This window comes from Periophthalmus magnuspinnatus, chromosome 5 (genome assembly GCF_009829125.3).
Source record: "Periophthalmus magnuspinnatus isolate fPerMag1 chromosome 5, fPerMag1.2.pri, whole genome shotgun sequence".
Classification (NCBI taxonomy): Eukaryota; Metazoa; Chordata; class Actinopteri; order Gobiiformes; family Gobiidae; genus Periophthalmus; species Periophthalmus magnuspinnatus.
The window spans coordinates 25,448,355-25,472,817 of record NC_047130.1 but is presented as its reverse complement, the minus strand read 5'-3'; the positions used below and the strand labels follow the sequence as shown (position 1 = coordinate 25,472,817).

At 39.0% G+C, this 24,463-nt stretch overlaps 2 protein-coding genes across 9 annotated transcripts in view; one reads left to right on the top strand and one right to left on the bottom strand.

Moving 5' to 3' along the window:
* The window catches only part of cadpsb (Ca2+-dependent activator protein for secretion b), a 57,641-nt gene extending 43,088 nt beyond the window's left edge, over positions 1–14,553 (top strand). The window contains exons 17-30 of one of the 8 annotated variants that reach the window (XM_055221951.1): positions 545–577; positions 2,429–2,535; positions 3,379–3,408; positions 5,742–5,898; positions 6,271–6,412; positions 7,060–7,221; positions 8,085–8,240; positions 8,368–8,515; positions 8,847–8,921; positions 9,002–9,085; positions 9,192–9,224; positions 9,351–9,458; positions 12,913–13,017; positions 13,360–14,553. In XM_055221951.1, coding sequence (XP_055077926.1) covers positions 545–577; positions 2,429–2,535; positions 3,379–3,408; positions 5,742–5,898; positions 6,271–6,412; positions 7,060–7,221; positions 8,085–8,240; positions 8,368–8,515; positions 8,847–8,921; positions 9,002–9,085; positions 9,192–9,224; positions 9,351–9,458; positions 12,913–13,017; positions 13,360–13,533 — 1,514 coding nt within the window. In that variant the 3' untranslated portion in view covers positions 13,534–14,553. The remainder of the gene's footprint in view (positions 1–544; positions 578–2,428; positions 2,536–3,378; positions 3,409–5,741; positions 5,899–6,270; positions 6,413–7,059; positions 7,222–8,084; positions 8,241–8,367; positions 8,516–8,846; positions 8,922–9,001; positions 9,086–9,191; positions 9,225–9,350; positions 9,459–12,912; positions 13,018–13,359) is intronic. The other 7 variants (XM_055221956.1, XM_033966083.2, XM_055221952.1 and 4 more) reach the window with 7 other exon arrangements.
* An 82-nt stretch (positions 14,554–14,635) lies between these two features.
* ca16b (carbonic anhydrase XVI b) overlaps positions 14,636–24,463 on the bottom strand; it is a 125,023-nt gene continuing 115,195 nt past the window's right edge. Inside the window, exons 22-29 of the mRNA XM_033965958.2 lie at positions 22,525–22,671; positions 21,724–21,817; positions 20,316–20,392; positions 20,101–20,229; positions 19,301–19,447; positions 18,760–18,902; positions 17,490–17,625; positions 14,636–16,701 (exon numbers count right to left, since the gene is read on the bottom strand). Coding sequence (XP_033821849.1) covers positions 16,555–16,701; positions 17,490–17,625; positions 18,760–18,902; positions 19,301–19,447; positions 20,101–20,229; positions 20,316–20,392; positions 21,724–21,817; positions 22,525–22,671 — 1,020 coding nt within the window. The 3' untranslated portion in view covers positions 14,636–16,554. The remainder of the gene's footprint in view (positions 16,702–17,489; positions 17,626–18,759; positions 18,903–19,300; positions 19,448–20,100; positions 20,230–20,315; positions 20,393–21,723; positions 21,818–22,524; positions 22,672–24,463) is intronic.

Genomic DNA, 24,463 nt, shown 5'->3' with positions numbered 1-24,463 from the left:
ACTAGTCAATCAGTGGACACGAGTGAGCATGTCTGTAAGCTTTTTGGTTTTGTTTTGGGTTCCCATATTACTTTGACTTGAATGCATTTTTACATTGCTTACATTGTGATCTCCTTCAGTCATTTGGTTCGGTTCATGTGTCAGTGGCGTGTTGTGCCCGGCAGGTAGGATGTACAGTATTTCTACAATGAAAACAATTTGACCACATAGAAAGACAGTATAGGTGTTATTTTTGAAACCACGCAATGTCTCGTCTGATGCCGACAGCTTTCCGTGTGTCTCCTGTGTATTTGGATAAGTTCGAGCTTCTTTGTTTATGTTTGTGATCATCTTTTTTAATTTGACTTTTCACAGGCGCTGTTTTGATTGTATGTTGTTGTGTGATGTTTGTTGTCTGTTGCCTAGAAACCCCACTGTCCCCGGATCAGAGAGCGGCCCCAGCAGATCTCAGTGAATCCCCAGTAACCTGACAGAGAACCTTAGCGCGTGCTAATGCTAAACCTCTCCTCTTTATCTTTTCTCTCCCTCCTGTCCATCGCTGAAGTTGAGAAAGGTCAAAAGGATCAAAAGGATCCAGGTGAAGCCATGTTTAGTTTGTGGTTTAGCCCCAAGCACACATTTATGTATTAATCTACAGAATACATAGAGATTATCAGACATAACTGCTAGAAAACTATTGTATATGCATGCTTCAGATAAAATATAGGCTACACTTAACCTATACAGTACACAGACTGTTTGTCATGCTTCAAGCTTTCCTAACACTACAATATTTATGTAGTAGATTGTTTGTATTTATCATTTAAAAGGACCTGAAAAGCTGAAATATTATTGGCAAGAATGTTACAACAAAACAAGCCATACATAGAACTGCACTGATCTTGATTATAAAGTACAATTACTACTAGTATTTTGTTATGTTAAAACTTAAAGCAACACTATGCAAGTTTTTATTTCAGCACATATGGAGACGTACAGTATAAAATCTATAACATATAAATATAAAGTCTATAACAAAGACATGGTTTGCACATCTTAACCAAATGTGAAGAATCGAAAGGATTTTGGTAAAAAAAAAAAAACCAAAACAATATATTGATGTTATTTCCCACTTTGCTTTTACAGCACAGTTATAAAAAGTTACATAGTGTTGCTTTAGTCACAGAAGGAGAGCATATTAAAGCAGGCCATTCAAGAATCACAAAAAAATGTGTTGTAGTGTAATTCATATCAATATTTGGAAATGCACCCATGTTTTTGTATAGTATTGTAATTCATGGCTCAAAAGAATTACAAATACTTTTCTAAACTCATAACTCAAAGTATATGTGAAATATTTATCTAAAAATATTACAACAGATGCTTTGCTATTTATTATGTATGACAGATGCTATCAAAAATACCCAAGCTAACCAAAGCATTCACAGGCCCCTTACAAAAATAATGAAAAGATTTGATGCCAGAGCAGTTACTGTTTCATGTAGAGTTATGTATATTTGTGCTTTTGATTTGAGATGTGTGTGGCCATCTGGTCTCATGTCCATGTCCAAGTCACACATCTGCCATTTTGCAAAGCTTTACGATCTGGTAAATCATCTTCACGTTCAGCTGTGTCATAACACATTCTGTCAGCAAAAAGCTTTCCTTTAGAGCTTGATTTGGCAACTAACTCACACAGAATACGAAGGAGGAATTCTCAGTACCTACATTACTAAATTACTGCACATATCGTAGTATAGTATTACTAATTCTCTGTAAGTCTGCGGCGTAGGTTCACTGGCCAGCCTGTCAGAGGGATTCAATTTAATGTCTAAGCTATTTATTTTTTACCGTATTAATTATTATAGTCCTTAAAATAAACAAACCAAATATATAGTAGGTGCAGTATGTAAATTTTCTAGTGATGAGTCCAGCACCAGTTTGTCTCCATGGTAATGTTACTTCTCTGTGAGTATTTTTAATGAAAAATACAGTGAAAATGATGCATTCTTACTGTGAGAAGCATCTAATTTAATGCCATACATAGGCAAAGCAATGATATCTCTTTGGAGGTAAGTAGATGGCCCTAAACCAGAAATGTTGCATAATGTTGAGTTAAAAAAGTAATATAGTTAGCATATATATTCACACATCATGCAGTTTATAGCTAATTTAATGCGCTACCATTTTCTGCATGTACTCTTTGCATCTTCATTTCAATGCCACTATTTCTGTGCCTGCCTTCTTAGACCTATTCTATGTTACTACAATACACTACTTTACTGATATAACACTGGGGTTTGTCATAGCTAGACGTCACAGTGTAGGTGCTGTGATGTTGTTATTAGATAATTAAATCTAGAGTTAGAATAGTTAAACAAATCCCCCTGGAAATCCTTCTGTGTGCTTGACTAACTGCTCGTCCCTCACCCTCATCCTTTTGTCTCAGAGAACGCAGGCCGCTTAGTCACGCCTGCCAAAAAGCTGGAGGAAACTATTCGCCTGGCGGAGTTAGTCATAGAAGTCCTCCAGCAGAACCAGGAACACCACGCGGAGGTGAGTGAGCCCGCCCCCTCCCTGTCGACGCACCCTTCCCCTCTCTCCCCAACTCTTATCGCATTCTACCCAGTTAGCCTTATTATTATTATTATTACCATCAACCTGTACTATAAATAAAGCTGCTTTCATCTACAGCTAACTTAGAAAAAAAAATAATTTAATTTAGGAGAGGCTGTAATTGGTGTGAAGCCGACCGTGCTAAAATGAGCCAATGTGTTTGTGCAAAGAATGTAAATTTGCTTCTGCATGAAAACACGTGTGCAGTTCTGTGCCCTGATTACAGTTCAGAGCTCAGGAGCGCTGTTACATAAGCCACTGAAAGCCCAGGGAGATGGCACTGTGTGTTTTTAAAGATATGAAGAAGGAAAAGTTCAGAGGGTTGTGTGGAAGAAGAGGTGAGGGAGAGCACAGGTTAATCCATGCTAGACAATTAGAATAAGTGTGACCTGTTTATCATGTTTACCAGGAAACTGCAAACCCAAGTCTATATGCATTGGGCCCTATTAAAGAAAATCAACAAATTTTATTCATAACATATTAGGTTAACTTATTTTTATTACCTGTGAAAAAAGAAGAAGAGTTAGAGAAACCTTTCAATTTTCTGACCTTTCTCATCTTATTTTTTGTTGCTACTTTCGATTTTGCTGCTAAATTGCTAGTACACTGAATACATTTTTGTTATATCATAAATAAAATACTGGAACTGGGTTTGTACTCCCCTTTGCTCCCCCTTGTCACCCCTTGTAGGAGTAAGCGTGATGAGCATGTGTAGATTTAAGCTTATCCAGTTTGCTCCCAGATAAAGCAGATTTATTCTATCTTTTTGAATATGCTTGACAGGCGGCAGTCACAAGTTCTGCAGATCAATCGGTACAGTATTTTTGTTTCTTTTTTTCCTCTTGCCCGCATCACGACCCCTCCTGAATGGCATGTTGCGCCACTACTGCTAAAGACCACCCTCTAGAGTTGAAATTGAACCCATAGACACTGTTAGATACTATAGTAATGGGCTGGGTGCTCGTGTAGGAGTAGGACTGAGACAAACTTGAAGAAATAGAAAAGGCACTGTAGCTTGCACCAACATAATTGTGACCATAAAGCATGTCCATCAGGCCATAAAAACGGTTTCTCTTCAAGCATGCCAAGCCGAGATTTATTCTGACGTTTGCTCATGTGAACCAAAGTTTGATCCTCCATAAACATTTCTTCTCCCTCCTCCATCCTGACGATTAATTTCACAGTCCGCCCTTGTTCAAACATTACCTCCCCTGGCTTTTCCTCCATCAGTCTCTGCTGTCCGAGTTTATAATCCCTGTTCCGCGTATTGCCTCAAAAATACATATTTGTTTTGTACGTTTTCTTGTTGTTTTCACTGTCATATGATTGGTGACTATCCCAGCAGGGAAAAGAGGTATGTAGTGAAGTTGTCCCGCCCTAAATGCTCTGTGCATGTCCCATAGATGGAGTTATGATGTCATGCCCCTTCCCCAAGCATCAGTACTGCCCCCTACAGACTGCTTCCTATATGACACTATTGCCTTGAAACAGCACTGTTGAGTGTTTATGGCTGAACACTGGGTTAGGTTCCTGAATGTGTTTCCCTTATCAAAGGTTGACGTGACCTTTGCCCCCTTTCTGGTCCATTTTGACCCCTGTCATAGAATCACTCCTTAAATGTGATGGAGAAAAGAGCTTTGTTTGCTGCCTGTATTTTCAACTGTATATTGTTTTGAATATGTTTGTTTGTCTCGAGAGGGTAAGTAGAGAGGTAAGTAACAGTTTGTGATGGCTTGACACAAAAGTTAAAAGGCACGTTTCAATAAATTCAAATATTGTGGAAAATAGTAGTAGTTCAAAACAAAAATGCAGATATGAGAAAATGTATTAGAATTTCCTTTTGGGCCTATACAAGTGCAGATTAATTAAAGACACATAATTAGTGATAGTGGGCAAAGTAGAAACAAAATATAATTCGCTTTCTGTTTTGTTTTTCTGTTTAATTCAAATGCAAATCACTTCAAATGCAAAAATTGTAATATTAAAACCCTACGTTGAACTACTACCACGTTGAACTTTTCACAGTATCTTTATTTACTGACTTGGGCCTGCCCGATAGATAAAATAAATAAAATGCTAGTATGCGCATGCAGCACCATTCAAATAGATTACATTTGGATTATTGAACTTGGCAACATGAGTGATATGCACAGCAGCCAAGCCGAGACTGCCTGCAAAGCACCTGCTGTAGTTTAAAGGGTGAAGAGGCCGTGACTGTGCCAGGATACAGTCAGCTGAATCTCAACACTTTGTTAATTGGAGCTGACACACTATAGAAATGATGCTATGTGCTGCAGTCTTTGGCGTGCCTTATTAAATGTGCATGACTTACATTCACATCAGTGTTAGATGCAGAGTTTGGCAGCGATGTGAATGATACTAGCCTGGTCTCTTAAAAGTCAGACAAAAGCATGGAGCATTTGCATGAGAGAAGCTAGTCTAAAACTGAACATACAAGCACACTGCGATTCTCATATTACACATGCAGCAGAACAGTGAGTTACCCATAATCCCTCCTCAGGGTCCCAATCAATACGAGCTGTGGATTTAAGAGATACATTTACTCATGGGCAATGGGTCTACACAGGCTGCTCCTCCTCCTTTAAAAGAATATATTGAGTACCACAGCTTCACAGTATTCATTTTCAGAATACCAGTGGCTGTAATCAACTAAAGACATTTTTGAGGTGCTCTGTCCATTGATTAGTCGACTAAAAGGAGGGTGTGGAATTAGTGAAAGATCTCAAAGCTATCTCTGCAGTTACCTCTGTGATTTGACTGTAAATTTGACCAAGAAATGTACTGGTAAATTGCTTCTTTGTACATAATTCACAATTAATTTTCAAATCTCCAGCTAATTTGCTTCATACTTTTTCCTCTTTGCTGTTGTCCATAAAAATCCTTAATAATGCCAATCCAATAATTAGTTGGCTAATGAAAATTTAGGTTGAATAAGACATGATTGACCAATCACTGGACTAAATGGCTAAAGAACTACAGCCCCACAGAATACACACACTTAAACACAAACATATTTTTTGACCTTATATGAACACCCCATTATTTAACTTTCCTGAAACAGCGCTCCCTTCTGGTGCCCCTCACCTGGCTCACCTGTGCTCTCACCTGTTCCTGTATCCCTGTAGGCCTTTGCCTGGTGGACAGACTTGATGGTAGAACATGCAGAGAACTTCCTGGCCCTCTATGCCATCGACATGGACGCCGCTCTGGAGATCCAGTCACCTGAGAGCTGGGACAGTTTCCCCCTCTTTCAGCTGCTCAACGACTACCTGCGGACAGACTGTGAGCCCCCTACTGTTCACTCAAACACACTGCAGGAGCACAGCAAACCTGTATTTAAATATAGTTTCTTGTATGATTTAACAATATTAAATGGATAAGTTTGAGCATGTAATCAATACACATGTTTTTTGTTTCTATATACTATAATATACATTTTTTTCTCATTAAAACAAATGCAGTTGCTACAATGCAGCATCCTTGAGCATTGTATTTTCTACAGAGACCAATTAATAATATTCCCCACATTCTCAAAGTCAAACAAATGCATATCCATTTGCACTTAAAAGCAGTACTTTAAAGCCTGTATGACCTTGTTTTGAGCTCTGATCTTTGTAATGTTTAACAAATGCTTTTTCCACTCTCCCTCTTCAGACCATCTGTGCAACGGAAAGTTCCACAAGCACCTGCAGGACCTGTACGCCCCCCTGGTGGTTAGATATGTGGATTTGATGGAGTCCTCCATCGCACAGTCTATTCACAAGGGCTTTGACCGCGAGTCCTGGGAGCCCGTCAAGTAAGGAGCCTGTAGATTGTAGCTCAGCCGTAGACTGTCTGGAGACCTGGGCCTTTTGTTCTGCTATGACAGGCCGACTGCATGGAGGCGTGAGAAACAGAGCAGAGATCTCGATAACCTATTTTCTTCTTCAGCAATAAGAAGAAATAGGTTGTTTTGTTTTAAAATAGCTTTGACTAATGTTTTTATTATACGTTTTCCCGACACATTGGGGTCAGGCCAGTATTTCTGTTGTTTCTGTTGCGTGAACTAACCTTCATAATGTTTGTTCTTTTGACGTGTTGCCAGATACAAATGGCCTCCAGTGTTGACATTATGATTTATTTGTTGTTGCTTTTTCACTGTTTTTCCTTTTGCATTTTCAATCACTAGTATAATTATTAGATTGATTAGGCGAGATGCCAGTTTGAAATATCTGTTTTGCATTTGCTTGCTACCTCATCGAATATTATATGTGTATTCATCTGTGTTCAGCCTATTGAACTATGTACTTCTATGTATAACATGTTTTTGTCTCTCTTACTGTCTGCGACATCTCTTTCTTTCAGACTTTTCCTTTGTAATGGATGTTTACATGGCTTTGTGCCGCTCTCATGCCACTGTTATGGATTCTTTATATTTTTCTTTTTGTCTGTCTTTTTCTGCAGGAGTTTAACAAGTAATCTGCCCAATGTGAACCTACCAAATGTGAACCTCCAAATTCCCAAAGTACCAAATCTGCCAGTGCCAGTAGCTGGACTATCAGTTAACCTTCCACAAATGCCTAGCTTTTCTACCCCGTCTTGGATGGCTGCTATATATGACTCTGAGTGTGTATTCACTACTAGTTCACTTGAGAAATAAGCTTTCAGAGACTTGGTATGAAGATGTCCCCAAAAATGCACACTGAACATTGAGATTGAGTAAATTACAGAACATGTCTCGGCGCAGCATGTGTGAACCATTATATAGCACACGTCTTCATGCCAAGGACTCTCTGAGAGGTGCTATAGACTAGATGGGGTTTGGAAATGAGTGACTGAATCGCACTCATTTGCCTCAACTTGCATGCTGTGCGGAGATACAGACAAACATTTAGGGACTTCAATTCACTGCAGTTGTGTATCTCCTGTGCTTAAAATCGAACGGCTATAGACTCATTCTTTGACTTTCCTGATAGCGCTTTGATTGGAGTGGTTGGAAATGTTACGACTAGTGCCTCAACCCAATCAGCGCTAGTCAGGATGTCCAAAAGTGCATGGTTTAGTAAAGTTTTCAGGTGACCCCACTACTTTGGAGACATGGATAATGAGAGATGGCTTGTAATATTATAAGTTCAATTTTAAAAATAGATATAAAATGAAAAAGATTATTATACATTTCAGTCTTACATGCCCTCCCTCACTGTTCCATTCACTATTTCCCTCTTGTCTTGACACTCTGTGACTGGAGCTGCAGTGACTTACCTGCATGTGGCCACTTCACACCTCATAACAATAACCATACGACTCAGCATGGTTATTGTTCCACTCTGCCTGCTCCCATTCACCCATACACTGACTGTCAACCAAAGCATTGAATCAACCAGTCAGTTTATGGTGGGAGTTACACCTAACACCACCTCCCCTGCCATGCTCTTAGTGCTTTTTATGAAAGACATTTTCTGACATAATGTGTGTGTTGTTGCCAATAGTAACGGCTCTGGAACATCTGAGGACCTCTTCTGGAAGCTGGATGCCCTGCAGACTTTCATTAGAGACCTGCACTGGCCAGAGGAGGAATTCGCCAAGCACCTGGAGAGTCGCATTAAGCTCATGTCCAGCAACATGATCGAGAACTGCGTCAAACGGTGAGTCGTGCTAGGACAAACAAAATAATCCAGCACAACAGTAACTATGCTCCAAGGCAGCGGAGGCAAAGGGGGAATGCATATTTCATAGCACAGTGGACATAAATATTTCACATTCACGTTGCAGCACCAGGATGGCCTTTGAGTCGAAGCTGGCAAAAAGCAGCAAGTCCACAGATTTCCGCATCTCTCCCACATTATGCACCATGTTCAATGTGATGGTGGATGCCAAGGACCAATCTGCCAAACTGTGTGCCATGGAGATGGGCCAGGAGGTACGGGAGACCCTATGTCACAGTAGTCAACAGAGGAGCCCTCTTTCACATTTCTCCAAAATGTTTTTTGTTTGGAAACAGATGCAGCCATTAATGCAGCGCTGTCAAGTCAATCATATATTAACAATATTACTTGATGAATTAAAATGTTATATTATTGGAGTGAGTGATACACCTCTCGTGCTCAGTTCAATGTCTCTTCTGTATTTACTGTTATTTTACTGTTTCTTTTAATAACTTTGTAGTAGTTAAAGGACATTCTGATATTTTACATTTTTTCAAAGTCACAAACCCATTCAACATTGTCATAAGCTGTGTCTTGCTTTTGCAGAAACAGTTCCACTCTCAAATTGACGAGCTGATTGAAGAAAGTGTGAAGGACATGATCCAGCTTCTGGTCGCTAAGGTCTGAATGTCAAACAAACATTACTGACTGTTACCTTTTTAGTGGATAGTTAAAGAAGTCGTGTTTTGTTTCACTTTCAGTTTGTGGCAATACTGGAGGGCGTTCTGGCAAAGATTTCTAGATATGATGAAGGAACACTCTTCTCCTCATTCCTGTCCTTTACGGTGATACTTCAGATTACACTATACAGCTCAGTCTGTTGCTAAACAATCATTTCATAATGTATTTTTCATAATTTGTTTGTAAACCTCTATTCTTATATGATTTCAGGTGAAAGCTGCCTCTAAATATGTGGAAGTACCTGTAAGTCTCCTGTTGGGTCAGGCTCAGTGTGGCACAGCATGGTGCTCTGGTCTAACCCTGTCTGTCTGTTTAATACATGAGCTTCATGAGGCACTGTGTGATTGACCCTTTGTGTTTGGTCTACAGAAGCCCGGGATGGACGTGGCTGACGGCTATGTGACCTTTGTGCGCCACTCTCAGGATATGCTTCGTGATAAGGTCAATGAGGAGGTGTATATAGAAAGGTTATTTGATGTAAGTAGATGCCTTCTCCTCCTCACACAAAGGGGAGGGGCCATCCAAAATGTGGCAAAACAAACTGGGCAGAGAGGGATAAGTCCCATTTTGAGCAGGACATGTTTCTGTGAGCTCTACTTCTTCTGTCTTTCTCTGTCTGTCTCTCTCAGCTCTCAGCTGCTGCCCTCTGCATTACTGTTGTACATTGCCACAGTGCTTTTGGGCCTTTGTGTATTCAAAAAGTAATGACTTTTATTTACAAAGAGTCCATAAAAGCATCCTCAGAAAGGATTATCACAAGCAGTGCTTTCTGGAAAGAACAGAATAATTGTCCATAGAAGCTCTGATAGTGCACTACATGTACCACACTACTCTGTGCTTTCACACGTGTATACAGAAAACATGGCAGCCTCCAGGAGAGTGCCACCGTCCACAGTGTAGCACCCAGGCTATTTGCGCATCTCCTCTAAATGCTGGGGCCAAACACACTGCTGGACCCTCCTGATACTAACAGAGAGGCTGACATGTTGTATACCCTCTGTCATCACTGTGGTTCCCAACCAGCGCTACAGACTATGGTTCCCTTATGAACTGAGAACAGGCTCTTATTTATTAATTATTATTAAATAATTATTAATATTTTAAGGGTAAATCACTTTTGAGCACCCAAACCGTGATAACCCATTTCAATTCCTACAAATATTTGCCTAATGCACTCAAATGTATTGAAGTAAGAGTTTTTACATTGTCGCCAGGTACAATAAGGGAACAAAGTCTGAGTTAGCTCCAGTGAGCTGAGGCTGGGAACCACCCAGACAGAGGGTCAAGAGAGCACTGTCTTCTCCCCCATAATCCTGTTGGATACATCCACATGAATGTGTCCTCCATGTGTGACACTGCACTTACTGCTGTGATGTTTGTGCCTCATGTTCATGAAGGACCTGCACAGATCCAGGTCTCCTTTGTCAGACTTGCTTCTGTGTGTCTGAAGATGCTGTGTTTGGTTGGATGTTTGTCTTCTGCACTGGGGTCAGACAGATTTCACTGTGTCCGAGTCAGGACTCTTGTCTATGGTGCTTATTGTATGTCTAGAAGGTCCACTCCTGTCATTTTGCTTCTCCCCAAAATACCTCGTCCGCACTGTCATGTAACTTCTGAGAAATACTTGTCGGTGTGTCAGGTTTAGACATGTTCAACAATCCGTTTGCTTCTAGGATTTCATTTGAATCCATCACTCCATGTGCATGCCGACTAAATGTTGCACTCAATGTTGCATAAGGCTCTTCCTGGTCTATCTTTCTTTCACTGGTTTGAATCTTCTTGATTCTGTTCTTATTAACTCCATTCCTGCTGCCTCCTCTATTCAAAAAGTGGCACTTATCTCTAGTGTTGCGTTGCGTTGTTTTCTCACATTATGTTGGTCGGCATGAGTTTTAGAGTCAGATAATCTTCCTGTGTACATCTCTTAGCATGACCCTCCTCCTCAGAGCATTTTGTACATACTGAACATAGAGCAGTGTTTCCTGCCTGTGTGAGGATGCCATCCATTCAGACGCAAGACTGCAGCAAAAGTGTCTCTTCCATCTGTGCTTTGTTTGTGCCACACCTACTTTGGGCTGTGAGATCCTCATGCCTCATATCAGCGAGTACAAAATAGTAGAAATGGTAGAAAACAGTAGTGATCCATATAATTACTAAGGTAAGAGTAAGAAAGCACTGGAAAGTGTAATTTATGAGTTTAAGTAATTGGACCAAAACATTCAATAATGCACAGAGTCTAGAATTTCCAAAGAAAGGCCAAAAAGTACAAATCATGTCTGAAGGTGAGAGGTAGAAGTGCAGATCTTTGAACAATTCAGTGTTGTTCACAAAAAGCTTTTGTCACAGTGGGAATAGTGGCCAAAAGTGTGATACTTGAGACAATATGAAGTAAAATGATTTGATGACATGAACCATCACAAATGCCTGAGACACTCTTCCTGCAGTTGTGTGTTTGTTTGGGAGGTTCTTTCATGCAGGTGTTTTTTTCCTCCTTCCGCACGTATTCTGCCTCCACCCACCTGCCAGGTCTGCATGCACTGCATGCTCAACTCGACTGTGAAGTGGACAGGCATCAACCAAGCTCCAAATAAAACAACCATAAAAACTACAACACAAAAACTAAATGACCTTGAATAATACATTTGGGCCTGAATATCTTATTTGCATTCCTGCCTACTCACAAGTTAAAAGTTGACTTATTTTCTTCGAGTTTGACAACGTATGTTTCTTCTCCAAGACGTTTGACGGTGCTGTTCTCTTGTAACTTAATAATCGATTAGATGATAAATACATTTTTAGCCTGGGGAAAGCTAGCCCACTACCCCCTGTGCTAATGTACTTAAACAGGACCAATACAAGAAAATAGCACCGCTGCTCCCTGCCTGCTAACACGCATTTACTCACTCATTCTATTTTTCTTTTGCTGAATAACTTTTGTCAAAACTAGAGTATCATTTCTATCCCTAGTAGAGGTTTTCCATCTTTACCACATAGTTTCAATAAGCCTACATTATAAATAAGATCAAAGTTATTTTAGTAATAAGTGATTTATATAAGTTTTCACCATCATCTTAGGACTTAAGTAATCACAAGTTAACACATACACCTTTCAGGCAGAACATTATCACGCCGTCATTTTGGCATTGATCCAAAGATAACTCCTCTGTATAATCATGATGCCATAATGTTTTGCCTGATCAGTGTATTTTAACTGTATGTTGGTTCCCCCTTGATATTGAGATGTTGTATTTTTCTAAGTTGCTAAAATCCCTCTTCTCTCTAGCTCTTTGCAGTACAGTAAAGGTGTGTGTGTGTGTGTATGGGGAGTGTTCTAGTGTGTGTGTCTTTGTGCATGCTTAGAGAAGTAAACAGTGACATCTCAAACTCTGGAGAAGTTTGTGAACTCCCACAGGTGCAGTCCCAGTGCTACACGCGGATGTTTTATTTAGGCAGAGGAGCTGAGCTGTATCAGGCATGAGAGGCCCTGGTCAAATAATAATCACAATAAGAAGCAAACCTGGTCAAAATTAGTGGTGTGGGTTTTGCTCGAAGGTTCTTCGGTCTAAAATATTATATTCACATTCTCACAAACAAAAACAACTGTATATATTTTATAATTTGATTAATGACCTAAAATAATAGATAAGAAAAAAAAAAAAAAAAAGGTTCATGTTAATTTTGGATGCAGAATGTGGATTTTTCTTCTTCCCAAACACTCGTGTTTCTGGACATGATCCTAGCAGTACGCCATATGGTTTTCCACGTCATCCCAAAACCTGTCAGGATTTCTTTAGGCTTCCTGATATCTTCCCCTAAACTAACCCATAAAACCCCAGTACTCTCAGTATGTATAGGCCCAAAGGCAGCAGCCTGTCTCCATGTCCTGTGTGTGAGTGAGTGTTTAGCTGGAGAGTGTCTGTTTATGTTGCAGCAATGGTACACTGCCACCATGAACCTCCTGGGCACCTGGCTGACCGAACGCATGGACCAACAGCTGCACGTCTACCAACTCAAGATACTCATCCGGATCACCAAGGTAACTACGAGTAACTGGGAGAGTGCGCAAGGGAAATTATTATTTTTGTTTCTTTTAAGCAAAGGCCATGCAAAACAACCATTCTGGATTCTTTCAACCAGTGAGAAAACTTTTTTCAGCAAGCAAGATACTGTCTCTGCCTATGAATATGGAGTGTGAATGATTAGAAATAGAGGCCTTTGGTGCAGATTGAAAGCCACAACTCATGTCACTGAGCCCCAGGGCACATATGACTTGCGTGCCATATCTGAGTGCAAAAAGCCCTACGTAAACCAACGCATTGTCATTAAGCACACGACCCAAATAAGCCATTATGATCAAATGTGTAATTTTTATGTGCAGAAAAAGTACCGGGACTTCCGCCTGCAGGGCGTACTGGACTCCACTCTGAACAGTAAGATGTATGACACAGTGCGTAACCGGCTCACAGTGGAGGAGGCGTCTGCGTCAGTGCGGGAGGGGGGCATGCAGGGCATCTCCATGAAGGACAGCGATGAGGAGGACGAAGAGGACTAGACACAGCCCTGACCCCACCCTCAAACACCCCTCACTTTTGACTTTAGCCTGGTTACCGATGCATGTACCAACTCAGATAGCCACTCTAGGACCTCTTTGTCAGCTCGAAATGCCTATGAAGGAACTAATAACTATAAAAAATAGTACTTATACTGAGGAAATAAAAATGTAAAAAATAATATGATTGGCAGTTTAGCTGTGTCATGATAAAGATAGCACCTATCTTTGATTCATTCATTTCTAAATTCATTTCTATGTGTTACTAAGCAATATGGAGAAACATTTGTTTGACAATGTTGAGTGAGATTAATAGGTGTGTCCCTGTCCAATGCAAACCTATATGGCGCTACTTTGTCGTATCTACATTCATTATGGTACATTGTCGTGAAGATGAGTGTGTGGACCCTTTTCTTTGTCTTGTCTGTTTTAAGTGAATGCCAACTGCTTCAAACTGAAAATAAAACCTCTGTATTTGTTGAAGGCTGTCGCAGATAAACTGTTGTCTACTGTTCAACATCAACAGTAAGTTTGTACCATGTGTCTGCGCTCTGTGCTCATCTCCACCTCCAATTAGACACTGACATACAGTTCTATAGAGATGCAATATTCTCATAGCTCCATTTTGATAACAGGAGATTCTATTTTTATTTCAACATTAAAGGCCTTGGAGCAGGTTCTATTTTAATTGAGTTGCACTTTTACAGAGAAAAGAGCAAAATAATTTTTTTTATTGAAAAAAGTTGGTCTGTCTTTGTTCTGTAATTGTGTAGAATGAGATGTCTGGCATTTGTTTGGGTCTCACTGTTGTTTTGTATATATGATATAAATATATATAAATATAAAATGCTGTACATTGCATTCTGAGCCATCGCTGCATGCTTGTGGGTTCCTGCCCTCCCCAAATGCTTTCTGTTTTCTGTGTCAATTAGCTGGTCCATTCATTCTTGCTTTTGCCTTATGAAAAGCCAACAGTTGTAATATGCAAGAGCTGTGGCCTCTAAATAAAATTATTGTACATGTGTATCCTCTCATTTATGTTTGCTGCCAGTAGGGGGCACCAGAACAACAGACTGGAGGCAGAAGAGATCCACTGCATCGCCAATACCATGACGCATCCAAACCCTTTATTTCATGTACAGCAGTACAAATAACCTCTCAAATAACACTAGCACAGCATTATATGGCATTTACCATCCTCATATGAACAACTGTAATGTCTCCAATTGTAATGTCATAGAAACAGGAGATATTAAGGAGAAAACATGTACATATTCATTACAAAATAGACTTTGAACCTGGCTCAAGTACTGGAAACCTGTGGAGTCATTTGGGTGGTTGATCTAAAAGAACTGTGGACAAGGTACATTCTGTTAAGGTCCACTTTACAAACAACTGCTTCATATAAAAATAGAAACTAATAAAAGCAGAAATGTACAGGTAAAGCCACCGCACAGAGATATACAAGAATGCACAAAAGTCATACAAAGCAACCAATGTTTACTGCAAAGAAGTGGGAGTAACTGTGAGGATAAAATAAATCCAATACAAGGTGGACAATAACATAGTATAGGTGCCAAAGGAATGTTTAAGGTTAGTGTGGATACAGACTTTGAGTCTAAACATATTCAACAAAACCCAATGCACTCACGCTTCCAATATCTGCACTAATATACTGAACCATGTTCAATTGTAGCTGATAAATAGACCACATAACCACATCTTTGGTTACAAATAAAGCATAAACCCGAGAAATAGCAGCAGTGCCTGTGCAAAGTGAGCAGCCCCTCCTTGGCCAATCTGCTCAGCTCATAATGGGTTTTCATAATCCAGAGATAATTAAATTTAACTGTGTAACTTAAAGTGTAAATAGGTATGATTTTTGGCAAAAAAGTAAGCACCATCAATGAACACAGACAAGGCACTGGGCTGTTCCACCACCATTTTCAAACATATGGCACAGCAGTAAACGAGAGCGGGAGACTTATCACGCAAGACCTTATTTAGTCATTTTGTAAATATTCATAAATATTCAAGAGCCTCAAACAGCAACAGTGTGGCAGTTCCAAAAGACAGTGAGCCATAACACTTCAGCTGCTGCGTCAAAACTGGTTTAAAACATTGGGTCTAGACTTCACATCAGGAGCAGAAAAGGGCACATATCAGTATTTGGATTAATGTGATTGCTTGGTGAGAACAGGCAGGTGATTTCTAGTCGATTCTAATGGCATGACGTTTATAATTTTGTACAGACACTATGAGGCAAGACTTTGCACAGGCACTGCACCGTGTAAATAGATGATCATTGACTGTTGAGGTTAGTAACTGGGGCAAATAAAACAACGTAATTAGATATATTTATAATGAGATACAAAAGTCAGTGGACAAACTGATAAAACTACAAAGAAAAGATACACTGGCTGGATATAATAGATATTATATATATTACAAAACAATATAACAATATACATAAATCCCTGCAAAAGCAATAAATGTTCACATTATATGTAGTAACACGTAAAATAAGCAATAATAATAAGTACAAGTTTTACAAGACAGTAGTGAGAGTTTTGGACAATATATCAATTATATATAGTGACCAATATTCTTCATGTGACAAAGGCGGAGTGGCTGTGACTGACTGCATGCGGCGGGCTGTAGTGCTGAAGTGTGGTTAGATTAAAATGGTCCTCCTGTGGTTCTCGTGCGTCTCTGGGTTTGTCACTTTGGGGTCATGAACCCAGATCCGTTGCCACGACGACTGTTTTTTTTTAGGCAGTAACACTGATAGTATAGTGCAAACTGGACAAAGCGGCTTCATCCTCGGTCAATCAACTTAAAACAGGTGCAAACGCTCAGCAGGGTAATGCTTAAGACAAAGAATTAAAGGACGAAAATAAACATAAATATCAAAAAACTTCATCAGTATAAAAGTAATAAGGTTATTTGTTTTAATCAATAGTCTGGCAAAAAAGGCCTCCAAAAGTCATTGTATTTTTTATACAAATTTAAGTGCGAGTGTCCTTAGACGAGGGACTCCATGCTTTCGGCAGGGTCAGACTCGTCGGCCATCACCACCAGTCCATTAGTGTCCATGTGCAGCGCGCTCAGACCATTCTCCCTGTGGCTCACCAGACTCAGCATGGCTTTGTATAGGTACTGGTACTGCTCCTGTGCACAGAAACATCATTATTCAGCAGTGGAGTCGCAGATCAATAAAGATACTGCTTTGGGTTGCTTGTTTAGTGAGATTCGTACAGAAAGAGCAAACAACTTTTGATGCAAATCTACTTGTTTTTGTGCCACGGTACAGGATGAAATCTGCAGCTCAAGGCACTAAAACATCTAACATCGAAACAGAGTTCAAAGTTAACAACATGTAAAAATAGTCAGATAGATTTTTATAATGAACCAACACGTCTCACAAGTTCTGCTTTACTACAGCCTATGGATGTGTATTACCAAAGTCATTAAAAGTCATTGAAACGTACATATGTATTCTGTACCCGCTGTGACAAGAATATTTAGTAGGATAAAGATTATGGGTAAGAGCTTATGAAACCCTCTGTCACATTCTTTTCATTTGTGTTTTCCTTCAATGGTTGTCAGTTGTGTGATGGACCTTATTCCGAGTACGCCACGACAATTTGCTGATTGATTTTACATTTTCCCCAAAACTTTTATTTATAATTAGTACACCATGACGTACATTTGTCACTGGATTATTATTATATAAAAAAAATACTTCAATAGATTATAACAATTATATATATACAGAAAAAATGTACTTAAATTTAAGTGAACTGAGTAAGTATAGTTAAGTAAAAAAATGTTTTAAAAAGAAGTACAAAATCCAAATCCTTTCAATTATTATTAACTATGCAAAAAACCTTGAAAAGAACTACAACATTTGAGTTCCTAGTTGTGCATTGTAAAGCCGCGAAAGGGTGAAGTCTTACTATATCAGTGAAGACGCCCGGTCTCATGAGGTTGATCATCTTTGCGACCTGATAGATGTCCACCACGCCCTCATTCTCAAGCTGCTGTGACAGAGTAGTGAGGGCACACAGCATCCCTGCAGACACAGCCCCGTACCTGCAACACCGTTAGGAAATCTCATTTATTCTCTGGGCCTTCTGGAGTCATTCAAGCAAAAAAAAACATTGGGTCCCAAATATGCAATGATTTGCACATGTATTTCTTTTTATCCAGATTTCGGACTAGTATAAAGAGCTCATAAGTAGGGCTGGGCTACATCTATTATTAGTATGTGAGGTTTGGAATATTGCGAAGCTGCTGATTGTCTTCTCGGGGGTGAGGGGAGGCAGACAGGGATCATGACTGTTTACTACTGCTAAAGCCTTAAGCGCCTGACCGACAAACACTGACTGTGGAGGCTCTGCAGAGAAGATGTGAGGAAAATAACTTATCCATGGGTTTCAGAGTTATGAAAATGTAGTTGTTGCTATAGAAATTAAAGAAAGAGGCGAAACATCACCTAATAACCGGAAGCTGAAACCCATGAATAGCTCTAAAGTAGCTATAAGTTACAAATGTTCTTTAATATCATCATAAAAACGTAGACCATATGTTGTAAGCTTGTGTTGCTCTAAAGACGAATGAAGACATCACCTCTGGACAGCAATGTACTCATAGTCTTGTCACAAAATGTCAAAAGTTTAACCCCTACAATAAAACACAGATTAGCATCTCAGTGTGTATGTGCTGTGTGGTAAATTACAGCAGAAAGCAGCCTGGTGGTTTAAATGGAGCAATAATTGTCAGGGCATCCCGTAATGAAGACAACATGCTGATGCTGCCACTAATCACTGAGCAGCACTGGGAGAAAGTACATTAACTAAAACTAGGGCTTGTGCACAATTACACACAGGCTAATACTGATTAGGCTAATGTTGATTTTAGTAACTGATAAAATACGGTATTTAAAATTTCACACTCATTTTATTCTGCTACGGCCATTCAACAAGACAGTCAAGTAAAATAACCTCAACAACAACTACCTATGAAATGATGATGTAATTAAATGAATGAATAAATAAATATGCATGGCAGAGTATTTAGCGGTTCCCAACATTAGTGACGGACGACCCAATACCAGGTAATACCATGGTAAGTGTATATAATATCGAGCATACACTGGGTTCTTTCTTGACATATGTGCTTTTCACTACTCATCATTACCCAAACTGCCCTAGAGAATTCACTTACTCATCGTGTACAATGGTTGGACCGTCCCGTGTCATGGCCTCCTCTTTGATGACACTGATGAGCTCAAATGTGCTGCTAAGCGGAGCGTCCGGGTTTGGCCATTTGGGGCATTGGAAATGTCTGACCTCCAACACATAATCGTCCTGTAAAACGTATCAAAAGCAATTTACGAAAAAGATAAACACGGAAATTATGGGGGTTAAAAGTTCACTGTGTAACTTTTCTGCCCGTTTCCATGGCGATGTTACTGCTTTACCAGGTATGTTCTACAGTATGGCAAAAAGTGTATACAGCTTCCATTTATTTTATTTTAAGAACGTTTTTATAGCTTAAAAATACCTTAAAAATACATACATATATTCTTACAGTGAGCGGCGTCACCTCTCCATTAATCACTTGTTTGCGTCCATGGAGAGAGATATTTAATGCCATACTGTGGAACATTACAGGCAAAGCAATAACACCTCCATGGACGCAAGCAGGCGGCAGACCCATCTCCTGAAAAATGACATAACGCACCTTTAGTGGGCGGACCTCTTACCTGTGTGGCCTCCAGGATGAAGTCGTGGATGATGATCTGCTCCTCGTTGGACAGGCACAGTCTGTCTTTGCTGATCAAAGTGACAGTGAAGGCAATGCAGTTCATGGCCTCCTCACGGCTGGGCCAATACACAAACTCATCCTCCGCCTAAAAGAAAAAGGTGCGCTTCATTTATATTATAATAGGGCAGTTCTTTTCACATTTTGATAAATATGGAATCAGACTGTGAACTACCTGCGATACTAATACTATTTATATTTGATAGAGCTGACAAATCTGAATCATGAAAAGGAAGTAAAGTATGCTAAATTTAAGAAATAATAACAGAGGGGGTGGGATTAAATAAGTTTTCTTCTTCCCACTCCTTTTTGGGCAATCGGAGATACTCTTTTTTTGTGTGTGTGTGTTTTGCTTGTCTGTTTTTGTTTGTTTTGCTTGTCTGTTTTTGTTTATTTTTTCCTTGTCTCTTGTATCATTGTGTTGATTGATCTCGATTGTGGCTGCCTAGGCTATGCAAAGAGAAAAGATGTCCATTTGCCCAAGACACATAATAATAAAAATAAATAAATAAAAAAATCTGAATAATCATGACTACTTGACTATTACAGTAATTGTAATTCAATTTTCATCATCAAAACCAATCAAACACATCAGCAAAACCAATCAAACACACACATTTTAGACATACACTTTAAATCAGCGGACTAGCATAATAATTGAAAAAAATAATAATAATAATAACAAAACAAACATATTTAAAGTTGGTAATAAAATGAAATTAACCAGATCCATTTACATACCAGTCCTTGGTTGTCAGGCAGCATTACAATAATCTGAGCATTATGGTCCCAAATCATTCTCCAAAAGTCTGTTGTGGTGTGGGGCAAAGGATGCTGGGTAATTATGAACTCATTACTCCTGTAGTATCCCTGTGATGTGAAAGGTCAGGGGTTAGTGACAGATGGGTAACGGGGCCTACAGTATGTAATAGCAGGAAATGGCAGGAGCACAGTACCATTATGTAGGAGGCATTAATGTAATCGGTTCCTTTCATTCCGGGCAGAGTGGTGAGTCCGACCCTGGCTCGCTCCGCTGTGGAGAGACGCACAGATTGAAAAAAGCTCGTGCCGGCCTTCCTCGATATTGTTCTGCTGATAATGCACACATTCATTACTGCTCCTGCTGTTGCTATAGAAACAAGTATCTCATTTTTCCCCCCGACCAGGGTTAGAGCCGAGGACGCACAGAAAGATTAACTTATAGGATTATGGAAATGGTTTCTAATTTTGGAATAGCCCTTAAAGATTTAGACTGGAAAAAGGAAAAGGGCAGAGGATTAAGGTGGCATACAAAAGAGCTATTGTTAGAAAATTTAATTAATGCTTTACCAACACTAATAGGCAATATTAAAGGAACAATTAACGCCTTAAAAATATACAAATTTAATACAGTTAAAGCATAATATATACCAAAATATATACCTGTTGGACATAGTTTATACCCCTTATATAGAATACTATACCAAGTGCACTCCTGCTCCTTTCTTGTAACAAAATATAAATACAAGAAAGATCCCCTAGGAGCTAAAATAATTGGGGAGATGCTCTGATCCAGTTTTTAGTGTTGACAATTTGACCTTCTCTTTCTGTTTTGACTAGTTTAAACTTCACATAAAGACGTTTGTTCATTTTTTGCCTAGATTTGATCATGCTAACAAATTTTGAGACGTGATCTATTTCTTCAGGCAAATATCACAAAAAATATATTGATACTATTGACACAATGACCTTAAAGCAGGATAATCCCAGTAAACCCTTTAACTAAATTAAACATATTGTACAAATACGTGAATAAATAGCTGAATTAAACGCTTGAGCAGTTACTTCTAGAAACTATTTGATTAATTATTTGAGCAACTACCACTGATGTTATTATACAAGTACAATCCCCCCCCCCCCAAAGTGCAAAGAAAGGTACAGTATATGTTCATTGAGCATATGATGAAATAAGTGAATATAGTAATTACTGTGACAATTCTGCAGTCGGTCTTAACTTTTGGCCAATTACCGCTTTAGTTTAAACAATTTTATCATAACATTTAACAAACATTTTAATTCTTTTAGTGGGAGTTTTTCCTCAAATGACATCAAATATACTGGTTTAAGATTTCTGATTGCAGGAGAGCTCTTTTCAAACTTATGAATATTGTTGGTGTGAGCATCCATAAACCATTTAAATTATGCTTTTAACCTGAAAGGCCTTGTAACAGCGTCTCTGCAAAGCCCACTTGATTCTGCTAGAAAACCTCCGAGTTCAGAGATATGCAGTGTCTTTTACAGCCCTGAGCGTAGACCGTGACCTTGTATGCAGAAAACCGCAGCCTACAGAGAGCGCTATGGTTAATATGAAGACACTCCACTCACAGGGAACCACGGAGGAGTTGCGGTTCTTCTCCTTGTTACAGTCTTTGTGTGCGCTGAAGCACTCCACGAAGCGCATGTTAGCCTGAGACAGCAGCTGCACAGAGCAAACACAGGAAAAATAGTTGGATGAGAAGCGAGAAAATACTGTATAAAGTTTGAATTTTCAGAGTTACAAATAGAGAAAATGAAAAATACACTATCTTCATGGCTTGTGGCTACGTGGATGTGGTTGTGGTTATAGGACAGAACATATGAAACAAACAAAACAACAAATACCTGTACTTTAAATTAATCTAAAAGGGACATGTAAATATTTAACACCTGCAATAAATAAATGCTAGACAGTTACGTTTAATGCAGTGCAGTTTACCCAGTTCACCTTTAAGACAGACAAAAAAATAACAGTAAATTCAGTAATAATAATAATAATAATAATAATAAAAAACTTAAATGTTGTCCTACATTCACTTGTACCATATTTAGCAAACATTAGTCAAAAGAACAGCGTATTATATAAAACTACAGTCTCATTCAGGGTTGTAACAGAGATGCCTTTTGACTGCTGTTTTAGGTTTAATTTATTTTTCAGATTTGATAAGACACTAAAAGTTGTCATCTCCAGAAATTACTTTTCTACAGTTAAGATGAGAGCGAGGAGACAGATGTGCAGACGTGGAGCAGCTCGTATAAATGTACTGTACACTGTGTTAACAAGGCTCCGCGCTGAAGGCTGCCTCTCCCCCTGTCAGCAGTGTAACAGTAACGCTCCTGCGGCCCACCTGCAGCACTGGGAGCACTCACCCTGAACTGTTTGTCCAGTCGTGTGCGGCCGGACGAGTTGGGTGTCAGGATGCTGTTGACATAACTGTGTAGCTGACAGGCCGGCACCTCCGTCTCCCGGCACAAAATGGTCTCCATCAGAGCGTCGTGGATAAAGACGTACTGCTCCTGGAGACAAAATAGAAACGGGATGAGCGTACTACATTTTTTTTCACGTTTAAAATGCAGGTACAATACTTTTTCTATGTTGTATTTTTACCCATGCAGAGTACATTATGAAAGCAGCACATAAAATACAGAATCGTGAGAGCTAGGAAGTAGTTAGATTTAAACTTCCTCCTTTCACAGTTTGGAAATCGGCAATCCCAGCTTTAGTTTGGACCATGATATTAAAAACCTATTATGCACAAACAACTTTTCAGAGCTTTGTTTTATGTTATAGTTGTTCTTCTCAACATTTACATGCGCAGAGATGTATTTGGGTGGGTTTGTGCATATTTGATTCATCTTTAATTGCTCATTTTCAAGACGCCATATTTCCGATCAACTCCCATTTTTAATCTTTGATACACTTGGGTTCGGTAGCATTGTGTAGTCATTTTGGTACGCCGCAGTTTTCAAACACGGAAGTCAACGAACTTGTTTCTTTTATCATGTAGTTTTAGATGAATATTGCAATTTAAAATGTCCAAATTGCAGCATAATGATCCACGTGTCATAACCATACAGCAGACACAAGCACAATGTCTTCTTTAATAGATAAATTAAAAAGAACTTAATTTGCAGAAATATGTGCACTGAGAAATTAATTTATTACTTAATTATCTAAACAACAGATTGAATTTGTTGAAAGCCTCAGCAACAATGTAGCCAGACTGGAAAATAAAAAAAATTAGTCTAGGTTTTTTGAACATTTACAAACATAACAAAATACCACAATTAAGAAATTTCAATTGTTTTGTTTAATTTAACCTTTAATTTAACTGAGAAAAATCCCACTGAGTTTTAAAACCCTGCCATGAGTCCTGGCCAAGAGGCAGCAAAAAATAATACTTGTAATAATTGTTGAAAATTTGACAATAGCTTTGGAATAGCTGCTGAGATCCCTTAATGATATACAGTTTAAGTATGCAGTAAGTAACACTGATAATTGATAGACAAAAAGCTGACAACTTTACTGCTGATTGCCATTTCTTCAGTTTATCTCTTGATTTTCCAAACAGTTTAAATTGTGATGCCTGAGATTACAGTTTCCATTGTGTTGTTTAAGCACACACTTCTCGGTTAAGTATGTGTTTGCTGTAAAACAGATTCTGCTGCAACACATTGAGTAATTATGGGCTGATTAAACTCCCAAACATCTGTGTATTGTAAATGAGAGAATGCAGCACTCGGCAATGACTTTTTAATGCTTAGTTTAAATCACATTTTGCTTACAGAAGTATCTGGCCTAATGAGGACACCCTCTGTCAGTGCAGTCAAAGTAATAATAGATGTGCTTATTCATCAATTATTTAGATTCACCAATAATAACAATAGCTTTTTTATATGGTGAACACTGCTGGAGCTAAGCCACATAATTCACACTACCAAATTCTAAAGTCTAAGACTCTGGCAGACAATTATGTTCCTCCATTTGTACTGTAAAGTTTGTCTACATAAAATATGCATCAGCAAATCCTGTTAATCAGATGTGGTTTGCAAGAATAATAAATGGTTGTTATAAAGTAGCCATCTGGACTGCACTATTGCCCGTTTCTGCTTACAAACCCAAATCCAAAAATGTAACTGATGACGACTTTTACACACATTTCAGATTTTGAGTACCTCCTCCCAATAACAGGACATTTCAGTGGTATTTGCAGTATCGGCATGGGGAATATTTATCTATTTGACTGACGTTTGTGAGTGATTGTCCTACTAATAACATCGGTTTCAATCATATATAGGGATACATTTT